At 42.8% G+C, this 23,796-nt stretch overlaps 2 protein-coding genes across 3 annotated transcripts in view; one reads left to right on the forward strand and one right to left on the reverse strand.

The window, feature by feature from the left end:
• Nucleotides 1-984, forward strand: part of LOC138949890 (uncharacterized) — a 34,371-nt gene extending 33,387 nt beyond the window's left edge. The window contains exon 16 of the mRNA XM_070321676.1: nucleotides 16-984. Within this exon, the coding sequence (XP_070177777.1) occupies nucleotides 16-984 (969 nt within the window). The remainder of the gene's footprint in view (nucleotides 1-15) is intronic.
• A 14,263-nt stretch (nucleotides 985-15,247) lies between these two features.
• LOC138950549 (cytoplasmic aconitate hydratase-like) overlaps nucleotides 15,248-23,796 on the reverse strand; it is a 39,654-nt gene continuing 31,105 nt past the window's right edge. For both annotated transcript variants that reach the window (XM_070322264.1, XM_070322265.1), the window contains 5 exons: nucleotides 20,521-20,663; nucleotides 19,241-19,388; nucleotides 17,257-17,379; nucleotides 16,074-16,259; nucleotides 15,248-15,511 (listed from right to left, as the gene is read on the reverse strand). In XM_070322264.1, the coding sequence (XP_070178365.1) occupies nucleotides 15,401-15,511; nucleotides 16,074-16,259; nucleotides 17,257-17,379; nucleotides 19,241-19,388; nucleotides 20,521-20,663 (711 nt within the window). In that variant the 3' untranslated portion in view covers nucleotides 15,248-15,400. The remainder of the gene's footprint in view (nucleotides 15,512-16,073; nucleotides 16,260-17,256; nucleotides 17,380-19,240; nucleotides 19,389-20,520; nucleotides 20,664-23,796) is intronic.

Here is a 23,796-nt window from a genome sequence, read left to right on the forward strand (position 1 = left end):
TCCTCTGTGTCACAGGAAAAATTCAACCAGCTGATATCGCTGACCCACAAGGGGAGAGAAGCCTACTCGGACATGGTACAGGCGGTGGAGCACGAAATCGCCGAGAACCCCCCTCCCTCCCTGTCGGCGGGGTCGTCTGTGCCGTCACTCTACGCACACATGGGTCACTCCCGCACCCCGTCGGGCTGCAGCGCCATCTCCTTCACCTCCAGCGTGCTCTCCGAGCCGATCTCCGAGAACTACCCTCACGCCGAGCCGGAGACTGACAGCAAAGGCTACGAGATTGTGCGCGACCTCGAAGGCAAGGTCGTCCCGCCGGTGTCGAGGGCAGTTGCCGCGGATTACCCAAGCAGTGCCGGCTTCCAGGACGATATTGATGACGGTAACGAAGCCGACACGGAGGACATCAACGACTTCCCGCGCCTGAAGAAGCGGACCGGCAGCGGCACGGGGTTGAAGAAAGCTGCCGAGGAGGTGGTGAAGTCGGTCAGCCATGCTGACAAAGAAGAAACGAACAGTGCCCCCCCGGTGCCGGCAGTCAACCACGTCAACGCCCTCACCGCGGCCGTGCCGACGGAGGAAGCGGAACGTCGCGACGGTAGCGAGGACGGTGATTCTGTGAGCGAGAGCGACTCGCAGCGCAACCTGCCGCCCATCGACTCGATCCACACCAGCGCCTACGACCTCTCGGCGGAGATTCTATCCCAGCATTCCTCGCGCAACATGGACAATGTGGAGGCCCTCTCCACGCACTCCTCACGCACGCTGGGCGACGGGAGTCTTACGCCAAACTTGGAGACGGCCCGCGATCGGGACCGACCCCACACCCCCGAGAGTTCGGGCGGGAAGAGTGGGCGCGGCGGTAGCAGGCACACCAAGGACAGGGTTCAGAGCTGGGTAGAGAGCTGTCTGCAGGAAGAGGAGCAGAATGAGGGGAGTGGCAGTGATGGAGGGGAGGAGGGGACTGAGGGGGAGGGGGAGTAGGGTGCATGAAGGGGGGAGGGGGTAGGTGGGGGCTGAGATACTGTAGAAGAGAGATCGCTCACACACTCTCTCTCTTTTGCGTTGGTGTAAGACGTGTGATTTTGATGTAAACTGAACAATTACCCCACAGAAAAGCCATAACAAAGGCATATGTTATGCCAAACTGGCCTATAAAGACCAAAGTTATAAGCTATGAAAAGTGTGACGGATGGACAGAGGCCTTTTGATAATACAGTGTAGATGTATGGTTTTTCGTTAACATTTCAAATCTCCAGGTGCCGAGTTTTGCTGGCTTAGTTTTGTCAAAATCAGCACTACAAGATAGTTTGAGTCCTGAGTGAGTTTTTTTCTGAGTGATCCTATTTTTTTCAATAAGAATGGAGATGTCAGAAATCCCATGTCTAACCTAAGGCCAAAAAAAAAAAATTGTCTGTTTAGGGTAACATGACCAAAAAAAGTAGGGTAGGTAGGTAGTTTTTTTTTTTTGTTTTTTTGTTTTTGTTTTGTAAATGCTATGTTGGCTGAACATTCACTTCTTATATTTGATGAATACATGTTTCAAAACTAACGTATAAATAAAACAGAGAGAAAGGGAGAGAAAGAAACGCCAAATGTCTCTTTTTAGCATTTTTACCTTTTTTTTTTTTTTTTTTTTTTGAAATCAAAAAAAAGTTTTTGGGTCGGCGCCAAATCGATAGGGTCGGTCGGGTTACCCTAAACAGACAATTTTTTTTTTTTGGCCTAATTTGAAATCTCAAGCCAGAAATTGTACTTTCAGCCAATCCACGTGACTTGAGAATCATCTCATTTTCAGGTCAGAAATTGTCACACTTAGACTTTTGTAGCTTTCCGTCCTCACAGGGAATTTCCTATTAGGGACATGAATGAGAGAATGTTTAGGTTCGAGTGAGCGATCTTTCTTTTATAGTGGGGGGAGGGGGGTGTTAAATGAAATTTGGTGTTGGTTTTTAAATGATTAGAGGGGTTGGTGGGAGAGGCTGTGATGAGGTGAATGATCATGTTCATTGGGTAAAAACAAAAAACATGACTTTTTTTCTTCTTTTGTTTGGTTTTTGTTGAGATTACAGCTTGTATTTATACGGGTGTGTCTGGTACTTGTGTTTGTGTTACTTCTTGCTGTTTTCGTTTGTATACGTATGTTTTTTTCTGTTCGCTGTTTTTGTTACTTTTTCCCCCATTTTTTGGCTGCTGGGTTCTTTGTTTTATGTGGATATTTATAAGTATTGTTCTGTTTTATCCGACTTTCCTTTTTTGGGCATCCCTTTGTCCAGCCAAACTTCTTGGTACTGGCGATACTCTTACCGTTTTCCCATTTGGAAGAAGGAGAGATCTTTTTAAGTGCACTTTTTACCTTGAAAAACAATGTGGGAGGGCGTTTTTGGCTCACGTAAGTGTAGCCTATGCGATCGTAACTTTGTCTGTCTGTGCGTGTGTATGTCTGTGGTAGAAACTTTAACATTTGAAGACGTCACATTATGGCGTAAGAGGGTTAGACGTCACGCGAAGGAATTACTGAAAGTCTCGGTCATTGTTATTTTGAGCGGGCCGAGACTAGTTGGCAGTCGTGTCCCTGTAAGTTACAGGCTACATGCAGACAGACAGATCTAGATCTAGTGTCTCGCTTTCTTGCACAGTTTCACCTATGCTTACTGTGTGTGTGTGTGTGTGTGTGTGACGGAGTGATTGAGTTTGTGTTACTGTTTGTCGATTTCTTACGTGAGCCTTGAAGGCTTCGCCTCTTGTTGATTTTTGTTTTAACAACTGAAACATATCATTGTGTGACTGTTGGTGTGGTTTGTATCTGATACAGTTCTTGTTAAATAAAAGCTGTTTCTGTTTGTCTTTGATAGCGTTTTTCTTATTTTTCTTCTTTCAAAGAAATAATAAAAGCAGTTTCTGTTTGATTTTGTCACTAACAGCGTGCTTTTGGCAAATCAAATCTGTTTGTTTAATTTTGTCTTTAAAAGCATGCTTTTTTTGTGTGTGTTTTTGGTTAAATGAAAACTGTTTCTGTTTACTTTTTTCTTTGACAGCATGTAAACTGTGAAAGCTGCGAAAGAAAACAAAAATATGCTCAGCTGCAATTATGCATGAATTTTGTGATTTTTTTCTTCAAAACTTCAGATTGGATTTGTACTATGCAGTCTGTGTGCTCAGCTGATGTGTCACAGTAAGATGTGTGGTAGAGTACTACAGATAAGAGTATTGTTAGAGGAATCAGTATTGTGGCCGTGGAAGTGTGTATTGAATTTGTATCGCACAGGGCACTGTATCCGGTATGACAAAGACACAAATTGTAATTTTCATTGTTGTCGCATGAGAATTTACTGTGCATGGACAACTGTTTGTCTGGCTTTCCTTCTGGCTTTTCCAATTCTTTCTGTACCCCCCTCCCCCCCCACACACACACACATACCCTCAGCCTCCTATTGTAACACAAATTACACACACACACACACACACAAACCAAAAACGTACAAAACAAAATGCATACTTGTGCAAGATACATGCACAGAAACGCAAATATGCATGCACTTCCATGCAAGCATGCACACACACACGCACACACAAAACACATACATACACATACATACACACATACACACACAAAACACACAAAACACACAAAACACACACATACACACACACACACACACACACACACAGATGGGGAGTATGCTCGCACACACACACACACACACACACACACAGACACACACACACACACAGACAGAGATGGGGAGTACAGAAGAGATTGGAAGGATAAAAGAAGAGGCAGCATATGAAATAAAGCTTCTCTCTGTGATGTCCCTTTAAGCCAAATGTGTTTTTCTGTTGGATAAGGTGTGAAATCATGTTAATATACCTTCCTAAGATGCTTTACGTTCTGTGTAAACCATGGGGCCATTCACTATAGATCAACTAGGTCCTTGTTTGGAATAAGATGCTTTACGTTCTGTGTAAACCATGGGGCCATTCACTATAGATCGACTAGGTCCTTGTTTGGAATGAGATCATCCTTCCATTTGGACATAACAAATGTGACCCTCCACCACGGAATGACTCGCATGTCACCTCGCGCGGTTCAGCGCAAGGCTTAATCATATAAGTCCAGGGGGTGTCTGGTAACAGTGTGAGGGTCACCTTAGTCACAGGCTTATAACTTGAAAAGATTTGGCTCGTTTCTAAAACGGTTTTCACCACTGGACAGAGCATAAACAACTCTGTAAGAAAATGTACAAATATAATAATCACGCAAAGGTGACATGCGACTCATTCCGTGGTGGAGGGTCACAAATGTAAAATGTCAAAATAAAATTCTGCAACCTGGCTGCATTCTGTGTCGTGAGGGACGATGGTTGTCATTCCATACTTTCTTACCGTCCTGACGAAGGCAGTTTATCTGCCAAAATATTGATTAAAAATAAGTACCTTAACCTGGTTACTGGTATGTCTTCTTTTTATTTTAAACTAAAAGGAAGATGTTTGTCTCTGAGAAGGCAAGGGCATTCACTCTGTCATAACCCATACAAACCCGACAGAGTTATTTCCACAATGTGTTTAGTCAGCCCAAAATTCCCACTCTGTATAGGAAACAGCGGGGGCTGTTGATTTTGTGACACCCCCCCCATCTCTTTTATAACCTTTCAAAACCTGAGAAACCCCCCGCGGGTTAGGGGGAAGAATTTACCCGATGCTCCCCAGCATGTCGTAAGAGGCGACCAACGGATTCTGTTTCTCCTTTTACCCTTGTTAAGTGTTTCTTGTATAGAATATAGTCAATGTTTGTAAAGATTTTAGTCAAGCAGTATGTAAGAAATGTTAAGTCCTTTGTACTGGAAACTTGCATTCTCCCAGTAAGGTCATATATTGTACTACGTTGCAAGCCCCTGGAGCAAATTTTTGATTAGTGCTTTTGTGAACAAGAAACAATTGACAAGTGGCTCTATCCCATCTCCCCCCTTTCCCCGTCGCGATATAACCCTTCGTGGTTGAAAACGACGTTAAACACCAAATAAAGAAAGAAAGAAAGAAAGAAAGTGGTCAATGCTCTTGTTCCATGTAAAAGCCTGGAGATATATGTGATGGTGAGTTACATTATCTTTTACAGAGGAAGGCTTCAGGTGTCTGTAAATCAAGCTTAATTTATTTGATAATTAATATTGGTCTACTGACCTGCATTAAGATTCCATCTATCATTTACAGAGTAAGGATTCAGGTGTCGTGTAAATCAAGCTAACTTTGTTGATCATGGTTCACATCTGTATCAAGATTCCATCTATAATCGACAGAGGAAGGATTCAGGTGTCGTGTAAATCAAGCTTTTTTTGTTAATCATGGTTCACATCTGTATCAAGATTCCATCCAAATCTTTCATGGATGCAAAGGAAACTGCAACGTTTTGTTTATACTACCCGCTGCATGGTTGACTGGTTGCGGCTCGTTTAATAATACTTGTGTGGCAGATTGACGACACTCACAGTTGTGTGTTGTGAAATTTTGGTTTTTGAAGTGTATGTTTTTTGTGTTTCATGTTCAAGCCTTTTGGGTGATCGAGTTTTAAAAATACATCATCCTTTCTGTCATGATGTGTACGTTCTTTTCTGATTCATGTTCAAGCTCTTTTTGGTGATCGAGTCGATTTAAAGATGCATCATCTTTCCAGTGTTTGAAACACCTTGACTCCACAGACCTGACCAGGCTGTTACACGGGGAACATCCTTCCACTTAGAATTGTACTACGTTGCAAGCCCCTGGAGCAAATTTTTGATTAGTGCTTTTGTGAACAAGAAACAATTGACAAGTGGCTCTATCCCATCTCCCCCCTTTCCCCGTCGCGATATAACGTCCGTGGTTGAAAACGACGTTAAACACCAAATAATAAATAAATAAATAAATAAATTCCACTTAGAAACATACCAACAATCAAACACATCACTGCTCTGTGTACAGAGTTGTTTTTTTATTTTTTATTTTTTGCAGAATTAATTTTATAACTGACACGTGAGTCAATCTTGAAAATGAATTCAGTAATGACGGACGCAGTGGCCTAGTGGATAAGACATGGGCCTCCTGATTGGAAGGTCCTGAGTTCAAATCTCAGCCGCGGCCGCCTGGTGGGTTAAGATTTTTCCAATCTCCCAGGTCAACTTATGTGCAGACCTGCTTAGTGCCTTATCCCCCTTCATGTGTACACGCAAGCACAAGACCAAGTGCGCATGGAAAAGATCCCGAAATCCATGTCAGAGTTTGGTGGGTTTATAGCAACATGAAAATACCCAGCATGCTTCCCCCGAAAGCGGCGTATGGCTGCCTATCAGGCGGGGTAAAAACGGTTTGTTTGTTCGTTCATGGGCTGAAACTCCCACGGCTTTTACGTGTATGACCGTTTTACCCCGCCATTTAGGCAGCCATACGCCGCTTTCGGAGGAAGCATGCTGGGTATTTTCGTGTTTCTATAACCCACCGAACTCTGACATGGATGACTGGATTTTTTCGTGCGCACTTGGTCTTGTGCTTGCGTGTACACACGGGGGGTGTTCGGACACCGAGGAGAGTGCACACAAAGTGGACTCTGAGAAATAAATCTCTCGCCGAACGTGGGGACGAACTCACGCTGACAGCGGCCAACTGGATACAAATCCAGCGCGCTACCGACTGAGCTACATCCCCGCCACGGGTAAAAACGGTCATGCACGTACAAATCCACTCGTGTGAAAGTGGGACCATGAACAAAGAAGAAGAAGAAGAATTCAGTGATAAATTGAGAGAAAATGTAAAAAAAAAAAAATGCCATTCTCTACAGAAAGCTGACTGTTGATTTGTGGTACGAGTCCAAGTGGAAAGATGCTCTTACGTCCCGTGTAAAAGCCTGACCAGGCCTGTGATGGTTTACAGTCATGATGGTTTACACCTTGAAGATTGAGGATAAAATCGTTCATTTAACGTCGCTCTGTAAAAACATTGGTCTTCACATCATTTAACGTCGCTCTGTAAAAACATTGGTCTTCACATCATTTAACGTCGCTCTGTAAAAACATTGGTCTTCACATCATTTAACGTAGCTCTGTAAAAACATTGGTCTTCACATCATTTAACGTAGCTCTGTAAAAACATTGGTCTTCACATCATTTAACGTAGCTCTGTAAAAACATTGGTCTTCACATCATTTAACGTAGCTCTGTAAAAACATTGGTCTTCACATCTGAAGGAAATTCACTTCGGTCATGCATGTACGCATTTTCTTGTGACTCTTTTCTATCTTTTATAACATGATTTGTGGTGCCTGAGAGAGTGAGTGCATTGAAGTAATTACTAAGATGCGTTGTTGCAAGTTTCTCATGAAGTATTAATTACTATTTGCTCATTATCTTCTTTTCTTCTTCTTTACGCCTCCCCCCCGCCCCCCCCCCCCCCCCTTAAATTGCCTGCTCTCTATATCTCTCTCTTCAGTGGTTTACAGTTGCCATGATGATTGTATATATATATTTTACAAGATTATTGTGTGAATACTTCAGAAAAAAGGTGGTGCCTGCTCTCTCTCTCTCTCTCTCTCTCTCGCTCTCTTTATATATATCTCTCTCTCTTTAATGTCAAAGAGTTGCTATGATTGTATATATTTTTATTAGATTAGTCTGTGACATCAATAATTTAAAAAAAAAAAGGTGGTGGTGGGATTCTTGGAATATAAATTTGCCCCCCGACCCTCAAACCCTTCCGAACTCAAATGATAAAAATGTATCAGGCAATATAATTTTACTCTCCCATCCCCCTTACCGAATCAACTGATCAAAATGTATCATGCAATATGGTTTTGCCCAGGGACAATCATCATTTATATGTAAGGGGAAGGAACACTAGAACATTCATTAATTTTTTTCATTTTGTTTTCATCTTCTCCATTTTTCATTTTTTCTTGCCACAGAGGTAGATTAGATTAATAATATCATTGTTTATCAGAAACAATTCATTATCATTATTATAGGTGTTTATGGAAAGAAATCTGTCAGGGATTTGACTGGCTGTGGGATTATTAGCCAGAATTGTCGCCTCCTGTAGCTGTCAGGCATAGCTAACAATTAGCGGCAGTGAATAATTAGGCTATAATGTTTTCACCAGGAAAAAACAAACATAATGGAAAGGACACTGCATAAATGACTACAGAGGAACTCCCATTTTAAGACCCACCCCCCTTCTTCTTCTTCAGCCATTTGATGATGGTTGTGTCTAAATTATTTGTTTGCCTGTGATGTTGACAAAGTGGGCTGTCAGTCTGAGGTCCTGGGTGCTGTCCCAAAGACCCCCCCCCCCCCCCCCCCCATTTAAGATTCCCTCCTTCTTAAGAACCTGTTTTCTCAGATTTTCTGCTCATGACCTCTGTAAATTGACCCCAAACTTAAGACTCGCTCCTATTTAAGACCTGATTTTCTCAGACTTTTGTAAGGCCTTGTTTCCTCAGACTTTCTGTTCATGTGACCTGTGTAAGATTACCCCTATTTTAAGTCTCCCTCTTTTCTAAGACCACTTTTTCCTAGATTTCTGCCTGGTATGGTTGGCCTAGTGGTAAGGCGTCCGCCCCGTGATCGGGAGGTCGTGGGTTCGAACCCCGGCCGGGTCATACCTAAGACTTTAAAATTGGCAATCTAGTGGCTGCTCCGCCTGGCGTCTGGCATTATGGGGTTAGTGCTAGGACTGGTTGGTCCGGTGTCAGAATAATGTGACTGGGTGAGACATGAAGCCTGTGCTGCGACTTCTGTCTTGTGTGTGGCGCACGTTATATGTCAAAGCAGCACCGCCCTGATGTGGCCCTTCGTGGTCGGCTGGGCGTTAAGCAAACAAACAAACAAACAAACAAACAAACAAACAAACCTAGATTTCTGGAGGTCTTAAAAGGAGGTTCCACTGTAGTGTTTGCTTGAGATAACACCCAAGTTTTTTTCAGAATTAATTTTATAACTGACACGTGAGTCAATCTTGAAAATGAATTCAGTAATGACGGGCGCAGTGGCCTAGTGGATAAGACATGGGCCTCCTGATTGGAAGGTCCTGAGTTCAAATCTCAGCCGCGACCGCCTGGTGGGTGTAGTGTGGAGATTTTTCCAATCTCCCAGGTCAACTTATGTGCAGACCTGCTAGTGCCTTATCGATCCCCCTTCATGTGTACACGCAAGCACATGTGCACGTCTCCGAGGGGATTAATGCCATGAAAGCTTGCTTCAGCTGTTCATCTGGCACTGTGGAACCCCCCTTTTTAAGACATCCAAATGTCTAGGAAAAGTGGGTCTTAAACAAGAGGGAGACTTAAAATGGGGGTCATCTTACACAGGTAATATGAACAGAAAGTCTGAGGAAACAAGGTCTTACAAAAGGGAGACTTAACTTGGGGTGTCTTAAAAGGGGGGTTCCACTGTATTTGCCTCTGCATCAAGGGACGCAACTCTCCCACCATCATTGGGGGGGGGGGGGGGGGGGGGGGGGGACAAAAACGAGTTATTTCCAAACATCGTCTATTAAGTCATCACCGTTCCCGATCTCAAGCCTCTGCCAAACTGTGCGGAAGAATCAAAATTGTAATGAACCAAAGCCTAATTAGTCACAGGCTTTTTATTTTTATTTAATTTGTGTTTTTTGTTGGGGGGCAGCAAATTGAAGTTTATTGAGCAGTACCAGGTTTGTTGTTCAGTTTTGACTTCTTTTTTTTTTTACCTGTAACCAAGGGGAAATTAAGCAATTGTGTGTAAGAAGATTTGGTGCAGACTCCCCACACCAGGAATCAGCCGTGTTTTGTGTGTGACTCGGGCTGTTTTCTGATATGTGTGTGTTTGTCCACAAGTATGAATATCTGGAAAGTGCATCTCTTTGGGAAATGCCTGCATGAAGTTTTTCTCTCTCCTCCCCCCCCCCCCCCCCCCCCCCCTCCCCTCCATCTCTAAAATTCTACACATACTTTCTGGACTCGTCTCTCTATGATTCACTGTTTCTGAGACTCTCTTTGGAACTCTGACCCCTCTGTATGAGACTAATAATATGACGTCATCTAAGGTATTTATCGAAAAAAAGAAAAAAACATCCGGGGATATGATACCCAGGAACTCTCATGTCAAATTTCATAAAGATTGCTCCAGTAGTTTGGTCTGAATTGCTCTACACACACACACGCACAGACAGACACAGACACACACACATACACCACGACCCTCGTCTCGATTCCCCCTCTATGTTAAAACATTTAGTCAAAACTTGACCAAATGTAAAAAATGAAATGGTAAAGGACTTATCTCCCTTTCTATGAGACAATGTTTCTGCAGAGTCTGTCTTAAGGATTCTCTTTCTTTCTGAGATCGTCTCTTTGAGACTTCAGCTCCCCTATGTTTAAATCTCAGATTCTCTTGTCTCCGAGATTCTCTGTGGGGCTCCCGGGCCTTTCTCAGAGACACTGTTTCTGAGTCTATCGTTTGTACATGTACTCCCATTCGTTCTGAGACACTGTTTCTGAGTCTATCGTTTGTACATGTACTCCCATTCGTTCTGAGACACTGTTTCTGAGTCTATCGTTTGTACTCCCATTCGTTCTGAGACACTGTTTCTGAGTCTATCGTTTGTACTCCCATTCGTTCAGAGACACTGTTTCTGAGTCCCTCTCTTTTGTACTGTCCCCTCTGTCTGACTTTCTGTCTCTGAAACTCTCCTTGAGACTCCCCTTTTCTCCAAAAGTTTGTATCTGGGACTTGCTTTTTGGGACTCTTAATCTCTCTGGGACTGTTTCAGACTCTCTTTGGAAACTGCTCCCTCTCTGTAAGGTCATTTAATTCTCTGAGAATGTTTCTCAGACTCTCTTTAACACACTACTTTGACGCCCAGTACTCTGTCTCTTCAGAGACTGAACACTCTCTCTGACTCTTCTTCTGTCTGAGACTGTCTCTGAGCTGCTCTCTCTCGCTCTCTCTCTCTCTCTCTCTCTCTCGCTCTCTATCCGACTCTCTCTCGCTCTCTCTATCCGACTCTTTTCTTTAAAGCTGGGTGGGTGGTGGAGGGGTTGGTGTTTATTACAAACGGCATTCCTCCGTGGACAAGAATGTGACCACAGTATTTTTTTCTTATAATTCTTACATACAGCTTTTCCAATTCGTTACCATAGTGATCAGCCAAGGTGTACTTTAATTAAAGCGGTTCTTGTTACATCACAGTGAAGTGTACTTCAGACATTAATTTGTACATTTGAATTTATGCTATTTTGTGGTGGTGTGACTGGACTTCTGCATTAATGTTGAAGATGTGCTAATTTATTTTTGTATGTGCATCGTGTTAATTCCACATCTAATCTTTCACTTCAAGCGTCATGCTGTCGAGATATATATGTATGCATTGAGAGGGGAGTGGGATGCGTGTTATGTGGTTTGTACACTGTCAAAGATTTCTGCATGCATCACTGACCTATAAACACAGCTGTGATCTGAGTGATACAACACCTGAGGCCTGGTTCTTTTGATGTGGAATATGTGTGTGTGTGTGTTTGAAAAAGAGTGTTTGTGCATGTGTGTGTGTGAGATTATGTGTGTGTGTCTAGGTGTGTTTGAAAAAGTGTGTGTGTGTCTAAGGGACCTGCAAGGAATTATACCATGTTTTAGTTGCAACCCAGTGAGAAAAATCGGTGTAAAAAAAGCTGTATGATCATAGAAAACTGACTTCATCTTGTTGCCAGAATTTGTTTCTGATAAAAGAATTATTATAATTCACACACACAGATGCACACATACGAGGTGCACACATATGCAAAAACATACACACATACACACCCACAAGTGACATAACACTTTAACAGACACGAGCTTACAAAATACATTTGATATAATTTATTGGTAACAAATCGTATACCAAATTTTACAGCATTTGCTGGTTATGGCAACTGCCAGCTCAAATGATCTAGATGCTTAATTAAATCGGACAATCATGAAATAGCTCAGGGCACTTGCTATCAGCCCGAGGTTTCAACTGCTTTACTTTCAGCCATGCAATTGCTACGGTTTAAGACCAATAGCTTCGCTGTTGCGCCCCGCTTAGGGTTAAAATATGACCCATACTTTTTACGTTGAATCTGTGGAAAGTATGGGTCGTACATGACCCACATCATCTGGACTGTGGACTAAAGGGCGATCCGGTGAAGGTTGCTGATGTCAGGGATACATAAATGTTATTGGTATTTTTGACCAAAATATGACATTTTACACAGATCTTGACAGCCATTGCTCCGACCTCCACCACTGGGAAGATATCAGAGGAACACTGACTGTTTCGATCTGTGTCAAATTACTCATTACGTCATATTTTGGTCAAAAATACAACGTAAATTAAGTCCTGTTTAACCACTTGCCTGCCTTAGGACGGGTATACCCGTCATGCGCTTGTGCAGCCGCAGCGCCTTAAGAGGTCTTCTCCGTTCCGGGATTTTCCAGAAATGCTATATGTCACTGCCGACACACAAATAGCAGCCAATGGCTTGGTAGGATACCTCATTCTCATGAATAAACATAAATGGTGACGCGGTTTTGCGTCTGAAGGCTTTTTTCGGCCTTGGCGACAGAGTAGGGGAGAGAAATCTTGACTCGTCAAAATGGCTAATGCGTGACAGTCGACCGGGCCCTAGTAGGGAAAAACAAAGCCGGACTGACGCTACAGGCGGTGCAAATGATTATGGATACTGACAGGGGAAGGGGGAGATCTTCTTTCGGATGATTCGTTGGAAACAGGTAGATGATAGTGATTATAATCCTTTCTTGGAGCAAGCAAAACAGCCACCTGTGTTTGATCCACAGGCACCGGAAGATGCGCCGGACTGATTTTTCAAAAGTGCATATTTAAACATCATTATAAGCCAAACTAATTATTTCCATGATTAGACACTAAAAACAGATTCTTGGTTCAATTTCCTTTAAAAATAACATAGGTTTTACTAACCTACCAACTGCCAGTTTGGAGCTAGAATTTTTTGTGAATTATTACACCCCGAACTCCAATATTCCCTGGCAGTCAGGAATGCACATACGCAAGTTTTGATTGGCAGCGAAAGGGTTAAACCACCTTTGTGATCATACTGACTGCATGTACTATATTATGGGGTAAAACAATCACAACATACCCTTCAGTTCAGATACCATATTTTATTGCAGCATTCGCTCATTACAATAACATATTGCTCATACAAACAGCAAATACATGGCTAGGCTAACAAATCCAAACTATCGAAATGTATTCGATAAATCATTCCTTGTGATAAAATTGCCCACACGCATAAATCAAAACAAAGATGTAGTAAATTCCAGCTCTCAAAACCTGTCTGATAAATCATTCATTATTATAATCAATGTTTGTAATACCAACGCTCATAGGCAAGTCAGGAGAAACATGTCTGACAAATTCCAGCTTTAATAAATGGAAGCGACCGACACCGCACAGTTTGTGCAATTAAATCATGCTTTCTGATAGCATTGTAAAAGATAAAAAAACAAACTCTAGAAAAATTGAAGCTATTGGAACAGACAGTACAGAGTATGTTCATAATGTCCACATTGTTTGCTTGTGTTGTTCTTGTAAAAAATAAATAAGTGAAAAATTAAATGATGAAAAAAATTACAGAATATGTGCAATTAAATAATTCTTTCTGATAGAATTCTTCTCAAGTACAGAGATTAACATCTGACAAATTCCAGCTATAGTAATTGAAGTGCAACAGTACATAGTATGTGCAATCAAATCATTCCCTACAATAACACTGTTCATGAATACACATGACAATTACATATCTAACAAATTTCTGCTCTAGTAAATGGACGCAATACAGGGTACAGTACCTGCGATTAAATCTTTATACCATTGTTCATACCTTCAGACATACCTATCTCACAAACCCCACCTCTCAAACTTATCTACTAAGCTTCTAATCTAAACTACACTCTCTGAATTTGGCGACTTAATGTTGAACATAACACTGATCCTCAACAACACAGATCAACCGTACAAACAACGAAACGCACAGCACAACAGAGACGGATACAGAAGTTCACATTAAACACGTATTTGTGACCCTCCACCACGGAATGAGTCGCATGTCACCTTTGCATGATTTTCATATTTTTACATTTTTGTAAAGAGTTTTTAATGCTCTATCTAGTGGTGTAAACCGTTTTAGAAAAGAGCGAAAACTTTTTGAGTTATAAGCCTGTGACTAAGGTGACCCTCACACTGTTACCAGACACCCCCAGACTTATATTAAGCCTAGCGCAGAACCGCGCGAGGTGACATGCGACTCATTCCGTGGTGGAGGGTCACATTTATCATTTTTCAAGGAAATAATTCTTCCAGACATTCAATTATTGTATCTCTCTCCCATCTCAAAATCACTTGATTAGAACCTTGAATCAATATTGCAATACAATGCAGTGCTTCTGATTGTATGGTCTACAGAAACAAAATAATACACAAACAATGAAGTCGAATTGCTCTCTCGCGTGACAGGGAATTCTTCTTCTTCGGGAATGAACATACAAGTAGTCTACTGACCAACACACGGGGGTGGGGGGGGGTGGTGGGGGGGGGGGTGGGGTGGGGGGGTGGGGGGTGGGGGTGGGGGGATGGGATAGAGCCACTTGTCAATTGTTTCTTGTTTACAAAAGCACTAATCAAAAATTTGCTCCAGGGGCTTGCAACGTAGTACAATATATTACCTTACTGGGAGAATGCAAGTTTCCAGTACAAAGGACTTAACATTTCTTACATACTGCTTGACTAAAATCTTTACAAATATTGACTATATTCTATACAAGAAACACTTAAGGGTAAAAGGAGAAACAGAATCCGTTAGTCGCCTCTTACGACATGCTGGGGAGCATCGGGTAAATTCTTTATCGTCCCAACCAATATGGGACTCCCCCTAACCCGCGGGGGGGTCTCTCCTTTTTAAGACCAGATTTTCTCAGATTTCTGGAGGTCTTAAAAGGGGGCTTCCACTGTACGCAAAAAGCCTCGGGGAAAGTCACAGTACAAACTACGGCAGGCTAATCTATAATTCTTTCTTCTTCTGTGTGCGTCTTTTCTCACTTTGTTCTCGTCCTTTTCACGTCGTCTGTGTCTACTTTTTCTTTCCTCTTTAGCTCTTCACTTTTGCTTTCAACTGCCTGTGTTTCAAACGTAATGTACAAGTCCAAAAGTCTGATGTTTTGTGACAGTTAACGTAATGTACAAGTCCAAAAGTCTGAAATTTTATGATAACTTAGTACCGGCATTAACATTTGGCAGTTTTCACAGAAAAAAGCACATTTTGTGTCAAGGACATGCTGGTCGGCGTGACAACCGGAGGGGTTCCCCACAACCCTGTAGCGACGACTAGTGGTTGCTGTGGTTACAGCATTCTGCGTATCATGTAGTTCAGGATGCCGCCGTTGCGGAAGTAGGTCAGCTCGACCTCCGTGTCGAACCTGGCCTTGACCTTGAAAGTGCGGCCATCATCCATCTGTGCAAAAAAAGAAAAAGAAAAAAAGAGACAAAGATGTAAAAGCAAACCTGTGAAGGAAATATCTGAGACTTCTTCACACACACAAAAAGATTCAAAGAACAAGAACATCAGCTACTCTTTAACACAAACACAGGGACACCTAAGAATCTTTAAAATCATAAAATAATGGTTTGTGGTTCAGATGTCCCAAATGTGTTCATATTCTGCAAGTTCCTGGGTTTTTTTTTAATGTTGAATGTTTGTTTTTTAATTCAGGAAATTTATCAAACCAGGAATTCCTGATGGAAAATGTCATCACTGCAAACATTGCGTAACACAAATTTAATTTAGTTTGAAACATACTGAGGCACATAGGCACGCACACACACGCACACCATTAAGATTGACCATTACCTTGACGTCCAATATCTGACCGGTGGTGAGGGTGTCGGGCAGTCAATGGTGTACAGCTCACACACACACACTCACACAAACACACACACACACACACACACACACACACACACACACTCTCTCACACACACACTCACACAAACACGCCATTAAGATTGACCATTACCTTGACATCCAATATCTGACCGGTGGTGAGGGTGTCGGGAAGGTCGATGGTGTACAGCTCTCTGCCGGTGAGTGCCAGCGACTGTGCCGTCTGCCCGGGCAAGAACTGCAGCGGCAGGATTCCCATGCCGACCAGGTTGCTACGGTGAATTCGCTCGTAGCTCTCCGCAATCACCGCTCTGACGCCCTGTGGAACAGTGAGTAAGATATGTTTGTTTAGTTGTTGTGCGGTGTAGTTCAAAGTATGGTAAATTTACGTGTAGCGCTTAGGGTGATAGTGAAAGACCTGTATAGTGTGATTGTGGTGATGAATAGTTCAAATTACGGTGAATTCATTCTTTCTTTATTTGGTGTTTAACGTCGTTTTCAACCACGAAGGTTATATCGCGACGAGGGAAAGGGGGGAGATGGAATAGAGCCACTTGTTAAGTGTTTCTTGTTCACAAAAGCACTAATCAAAAAATTGCTCCAGGGGCTTGCAACGCAGTACAATATATGACCTTACTGGGAGAATGCAAGTTTCCAGTACAAAGGACTAAACATTTCTTACATACTGCATACAAACATTGACTATATTCTATACAAGAACCACTTAACAAGGGTAAAAGGAGAAACAGAATCCGTTAGTCGCCTCATACGACATGCGGGGTGCAGAGAAATAAGGATGTGGAAAAGAAGACTTTTGGTAAGTGAAATAAAGGTGATGGATCCAGTCAGGTAGAAATAAGACAACAAGAAAAGAATTGGAAAACTGCAGGGAATAGTAGGGAGAGTTTTCTTGGAAGGAAATATAGGTGAAAGGACTGGTAAGGCAGAAATAAGACAAAAGAAGAGAAGAAACAGAACCGTTAGTCGCCTCTTACGACATGCTGGGTAGCATCGGGTAAATTCTTTCTAGTCCCAACCAATATGGGACTCCCCCTAACCCGCGGGGGGTCGGTGAATTCATACATAGCTCTAAGGGTGACAGTGAAAGAAATCTAAGGCACATTCCGCCTCACAGGAGGTTTACAGAACGAGGAAATCTTTTCATGAAAGCAGCGATACTAACCTCATTTTGAATGCAGGACTTAAGTTCTCAAAAAGCAATCTATCAACAAATCTCAAACACTTCCAAGCAACTCCACCCCCCCCCCCCCCCCCCTCCCTGTCTCTTCCCTTCCCCTCCCCTCACACAAACTGACCAGAATCCAAGGCCCCTTGGCAGCCCAGTCGCGTGACGACCCCGAGCCGTACTCCTTGCCGGCCAAGATGATGGCTGTCCGTCCCTCGCTCTTGTAGCGCATGGCAACGTCGTACACGTCCATCTGGAAAGATACGACATAAAATTTCATCACAAACACGTGCAGTACACAGGAATGATGCTTGGCTTGAGTATATTCAATACATAATACATTACAACCAAATCGAGTGCTCACCGAACTGCGTACACACACCCCGCACACACTGACTCACAAACGCACGCACACACACACACACACACACACACACACACACACTCTACATTGTACCGCGTTCACATCATTTCATTTCATTTCATTTCATTTTCATTACTTTATTGTCCCATCGCTGGGAAATTCGGGTCGCTTCCTCCCAGTGGAAAGCTAGCAGCAACGGGGTCGCGCTACCCAGGTGTCTGCGTGTTTAGGTGTATTCAGCCACCTGCACTTATGGCAGAATGACCAAGGTCTTTTACGTGCCATTGTGATGACACGGGGGTGGGACATGGCTTCCGTCTCTGGGTCTGCACATAAAGTTGACCCGTGTCCGTCCCGGCCCGAATTCGAATCTGCGACCTTCCGATCACAAGTCCAGTGCTCTACCAACTGAGCTACCGGGGCCCCATCATGACCACTTCACATGAAGTACTCTTTTTTGAAAGCGGTTATTCACATAAAAAGCACAAAAAATGTCTCAAGACAGTGGAACCCCCTTTTAAAGACCTCAAACAATCTGCGAAAATCAGGTCTTAAACAGGAGGGAGTCTTAAACTGGAGGGAGTCTTAAACTGGGGCTATAAATATACAGAAGTTTTTAGCACAAAAAATATTTGAGAAAAACAGGGCCTTAAAAGGGAGGGATTCTTAAATGGGGCGGGGGGAGGGGGGTTCCACTGTACTATGAACAAGAAGAGCAAACGCTCGATCGAGTCACTTTCGCAGTTCTGAATATTATATGAGGCATCAGATGGACAGGAAGAAATTGCTATTCACAACACAATACAGATGTAAATAATTTGATGTAAAGAATAATCCTATAAAGTTTGAATCAAATCCGATGAATAGTTTCAGAGATATGATATTTCAATTTTTTTCCTTCAAGAAATACCTGTGACCTTGAAAAAGGTCAAAGGTCACCAAAGCAGACGTCAAAGTGTAGAGGTCACTGGGAGTCACGTTCACATAAAATTTGAGCCCGGTCACTTTTATAGTTTCCGAGAAAAGCCCAACGTTAAGTTGTGTGTTGCCGAACAGAAAAGGCTAGTTATCTCCCTTGTTTTTCTGATAACGTTCGTAAAAGGCTACAGATGTAAATACTTTGATGTAAAGAATAATCCTACAAAGTTTCAATCACATCCGATGAACTTTGTCAAAGATATAAAATGTCTAATTTTTCCTTTGACGCTGACCTGTGACCTTGAAAAAGGTCAAAGGTCAACGAAACCATCGTTAAAGTGTAGAGGTCATTGGAGGTCACGACTAAACAAAATATGAGCCGGATCGCTTTGATAGTTTCCGAGAAAAGTCCAACGTTAAGGTGGTGTCTACGGCCGGACGGCCGGCCGGCCGGCCGGACAGACTAACACTGACCGATTACATAGAGTCACTTTTTCTCAAGTGACTCAAAAATTGGAAGAACGGTCTGATAAACGCTGGTTGATACAATGTCTCCTGAACACTATGGCTATCATGTTAAATGAGAGAGAGAGAGAGATAGAGAGATAGAGAGAAAGAGAAAGAGAGCGAGAGAGAGAGAGAGAGAGAGAGAGAGAGAGAAAGAGAGAGACAGAGAGAGAGACCTAAGACATTTATTGATTAAACACACAAGGTTCATTTCAACGGGGTGCGGGGAGAAGGGAGAGGGGGGGGGGGGGGGGGGGTGGGGGGGGATTATCAGTAATACATGTGGTTTATTTGTAATGACTGGACAATGGCCAAGTGACCCCACCTCCTGGTCACTAGGGATGTGAATAGTGCGAGGGCCGGGCTTGCTGAGGAACTTGTTGACCAGGCGGATGTTGGCAAAGGTGCCGCACGCCATGACCTCGTCGTGACCTCTACGTGACCCATACGAGTTGAACTCCCTCGGCACCAGTCTGAAACAAGAAGAGCAAACGCTCGATCGAGTCACTTTCGCAGTTCTGAATATTATATGAGGCATCAGATGGACAGGAAGAAATTGCTATTCACAACACAATGAGTCACGTTCACATAAAATTTGAGCCCGGTCACTTTTATAGTTTCCGAGAAAAGCCCAACGTTAAGTTGTGTGTTGCCGAACAGAAAAGGCTAGTTATCTCCCTTGTTTTTCTGATAACGTTCGTAAAAGGCTACAGATGTAAATACTTTGATGTAAAGAATAATCCTACAAAGTTTCAATCACATCCGATGAACTTTGTCAAAGATATAAAATGTCTAATTTTTCCTTTGACGCTGACCTGTGACCTTGAAAAAGGTCAAAGGTCAACGAAACCATCGTTAAAGTGTAGAGGTCATTGGAGGTCACGACTAAACAAAATATGAGCCCGATCGCTTTGATAGTTTCCGAGAAAAGTCCAACGTTAAGGTGGTGTCTACGGACGGCCGGCCGGACGGCCGGCCGGACAGACTAACACTGACCGATTACATAGAGTCACTTTTTCTCAAGTGACTCAAAAATCCAAAACAATCAGGATGCTGGCAATTTTGTCTCTTAGAAAACGAACCGACAACAAACGCCACTGGGGCATACAGAATTGAAAACAGCTAGATTAAGATTGGGAGGCATTACTACATTGGGGTGACTGTTGCTCTCAGTTGAAACCTTTACCCACCAACCAACCAATAAAGGAATCAAGCAATCAGGAAAAGAGAGAAAGGTTGACTAAGAGAGAGTAACTGGAGAGAGAGAGAGAGAGAGAGAGAGAGAGAGAGAGAGAGAGAGAGAGAGAGAGAGAGAGAGAGAGAGAGAGAGAGAGAGAGAGAGAGAGAGAGAGAGAGAGAGAGAGAGAGAGAGAGAGAGAGAGAGAGAGAGAGAGAGAGAGAGAGAGAGAGAGAGAGAGAGAGAGAGAGAGAGAGAGAGAGAGAGAGAGAGAGAGAGAGAGAGAGAGAGAGAGAGAGAGAGAGAGAGAGAGAGAGAGAGAGAGGGCGAGAGAGAGAGAGGGGGGAAGCAACCTCACTCCAGTCAGAACCATATGAAGAGAGCGAGAGACATACACACACAAAGAGTAAAACAACAAGCCAACCTACCCCCGACTAGACAGGTATCTGGCGGCGGCACTGTTACGCGCGATACTGCCGGCAGGAGAGATGTGGTCGGTGGTCACAGAGTCACCCAGGTTGAGCAACACATGGGCGTCCTTCACTCCCGGTGGCGGTGACAACTCCTTTGTCTGGTGAAAACAAGCATCGGTTAAAGTAATGGGTCTACGCTTGGTCATTTTGTTTGTTTGTTTAACGCCCAGCCGACCACGAAGGGCCATATCAGGGCGGTGCTGCTTTGACATTTAACGTGCGCCACACACAAGACAGAAGTCGCAGCACAGGCTTCATGTCTCACCCAGTCACATTATTCTGACACCGGACCAACCAGTCCTAGCACTAACCCCATAATGCCAGACGCCAGGCGGAGCAGCCACTAGATTGCCAATCGAACCCACGACCTCCCGATCACGGGGCGGACGCCTTACCACTAGGCCAACCGTGCCGGTTCTACGCTTGGTCGGTCACGCTCATTTCATTGATGACAGTGGTAAAGGAGTGGGTGTCTATGCTTGTTTGTTGAAGTGAAAGTAAAGGTCGCACATGTTTCGTTGTTTTCTGAGTTAAGATTTGTACAGACAGACTGAGAGTCACACACATACACTCACTCTTCACACTATTTCACTGCTGCCGCGATTATGCTATTTGAGCGGCCAGGCAGCTTGGAGCAAGCAGGCCATAAATAGCGCTGGCGGTGACCTCTTTAGTTTCGCGGGGGAAATGCCAGCCGAGCGCGCCTCACAAAGCCCTTGTTCATTGTACTCTGGAAGTGCACAGCGTGTGACAAAATACGTGTTTCTTGGTATGAAATGGACTGGTTTGCGTGACTTGAACGTTGGATTACCGTCATCTTGTGTATATTGTTTCTCGGATATTCAGGCTTTGTGTATGTGCAAACTAGAGTTCCAGTGAGGATTCGGTTTGTTTGATTTTGAAGTAATACTGCTATCGAATCTACCGGCAAGTCGTTCTTTGTTGTATCAAAACGTGCGCATTGTATACCATTTTGTAACCACGCTCAATGTTTATACCAACGACCGACTGTGTTTCTGATGTTGCCGTCAGTAAGTACTTAGTCTAAACTGTGTCATAGAGTGAGAATAAGTTTTTGTGTTTGAGATTAGAGCAGTTTTGTTTCGTTAATCCACGCGCCTAATCAGTGCATGCACCGTTTGGCACAGGCACTCGACTCTAGTGCATTTCATCTGTTCTGTTTTTTGTATTGCTTGTTTTGCGTCCCCCCCCCCCCCCTTTTTTTTTGTGACGTGTTTATTCCTGACTTAATGTTGTGACTGTAATTGTGCTTATGTTCTTGCCTGTCTGTATCAGTGTATATGGTTTTGATTGTTTATTGTTATCAATTTCTTTCAATTTGTAGTCACTCTATTTATTGATTTAAGGTGTCTCAGTTAAGAATGGCGGCAGTGCAACATACAGAAGATCTCCACATATTTAGGCTAAATGCTATGTGCAGAATTTGTGGCAGAAGATCAAAGGCAGCGAAGGACAAACATCATACCATTAGGCATTGCAAAAACTATGCATCAGGGTTGTTTCAGTTTCACGGTATTCAAGTTTCTGAAGAAGCTAATGGCACCACTTTCTCAAGTACATTGTGTGCAACATGCGCTGTTCGTCTCAGCCAACAAAAAAACCCTAACATTCCACCTCAAGGATTCTCAAAAGCAATGCATAGTAACATTGAACAAACAAAAGTGATGTGGACACAATACAACTCCAAAGTGGAAGTAGCTGACTGTAGTGTGTGTAAAACGTTTGCCGAACAAATGGCCGGTTGTCTTAAAAAAAAAAAAAAGCCAGTGAAAAAGCTGCTAGTCCGCAAAGAAAAAGCACATGTGTTGACAGTACTGATGCCTGTACAAGCACTTCTATTGTTGAAACTTTTCAGCCACAGTGTTCTTCAACACCTGAAACAAAAACCACAAGCCGTGTGGTCAAAAAACGTCTGTTCGACCTGCTGACATCTCGCAAGGGTACGACTCAGAGTCAGAGTGATGTAAGTACTAACAATGACACAGTCGTCGTGTCAGCTGCTTCAACATCATTTCAAACCCAAGTTTTGTTTCGTTTTGTCTGTTCTGTTTTGTTTGCGATAATGAAACAAACGTTAAATTGTCGTCGGATCGACGAGTTTTCTTTCCTGTGGTATATATATACAAGTTTGTGAGAACAATACGAGTGAAAAACTGTGTTGAAAAACTTTCAAATCGACTTGTGTGCTGCTATTGGATTACTGACCAACAGTTGCAGGGTCAGGTAGGCTTTTTGTTTTCTTCACATGCAGCTAACAATTTGCATGAACATGTATTGAAAGACCGTTTTTTCTTTCTTTTATATTACAGGCATTAATTGCACTATTTTGAATTATATAAACGCAAAACAAATTTCACATGCGCACCATACGCATGCCTATAATATGTTTTTAAATACGACATTAATTAGTGTTCTTTTTTTGTGGCACATTTAGGATGTTTTGTTTACTGTGTTGTCTTCTGCCGTCTTACATACTGTGCCGTTCCTGTTTCTTTAAATGCAACATGCACATGTTTTTCAGAGTGTAAAGAGTGGCATAATTATATACTTGAGGAGCAAACACTTTTTCTAATTCTCTCATTTACCCTTTCTTCTGTCTTGAAAATTGTGGCATGTTTTGTTTCATACTATTGACATACATGTATTATCCGCCTATGTGTTGTCGGGGTATAATATCATGTGGCACTTCGCGCGGATTTGGGTGAGCGCGCGCGAGCTACGTTTTTTTTTCTCCTGTGGTATATTATATATACAAGTTTGTGAGACTTGTATAGGAGGGCCGTGAGGTAAGCTTTTTTGTTTTATTCACATGCAGCTAACACTGTAACATGAACAGTTTTCTTTCTTATATGTTACTGACATTATCTACACTATTTTGAATTATATACTTATATAAACGCAAAACAAATTTTACATGCGCACCATCAATGACTTCTACTAGTAGTCCTTGGCATAATATGTATGTAAATATACGACTGTATATACTCTACTGTTTGTATATATTTCGTAAAGTGTTGTATATATGTATTATGTACTTGGGGATTACCTTTGTCTTTATCTTTCATTATTTTGTGTTCTTTTATTGTGGCACATTTAGGATGTTTTGTTTACTGCGTTGTTTCAAGGTGTTTCATTAAATGCAGCATGCACATTTTTTTTCAGAGTGCAAAGAGTCGCATAATTATATACTTGGGGGGGGGGGGGGGGGGG

Source organism: Littorina saxatilis, linkage group LG16, assembly GCF_037325665.1.
Source record: "Littorina saxatilis isolate snail1 linkage group LG16, US_GU_Lsax_2.0, whole genome shotgun sequence".
NCBI lineage: Eukaryota > Metazoa > Mollusca > Gastropoda > Littorinimorpha > Littorinidae > Littorina > Littorina saxatilis.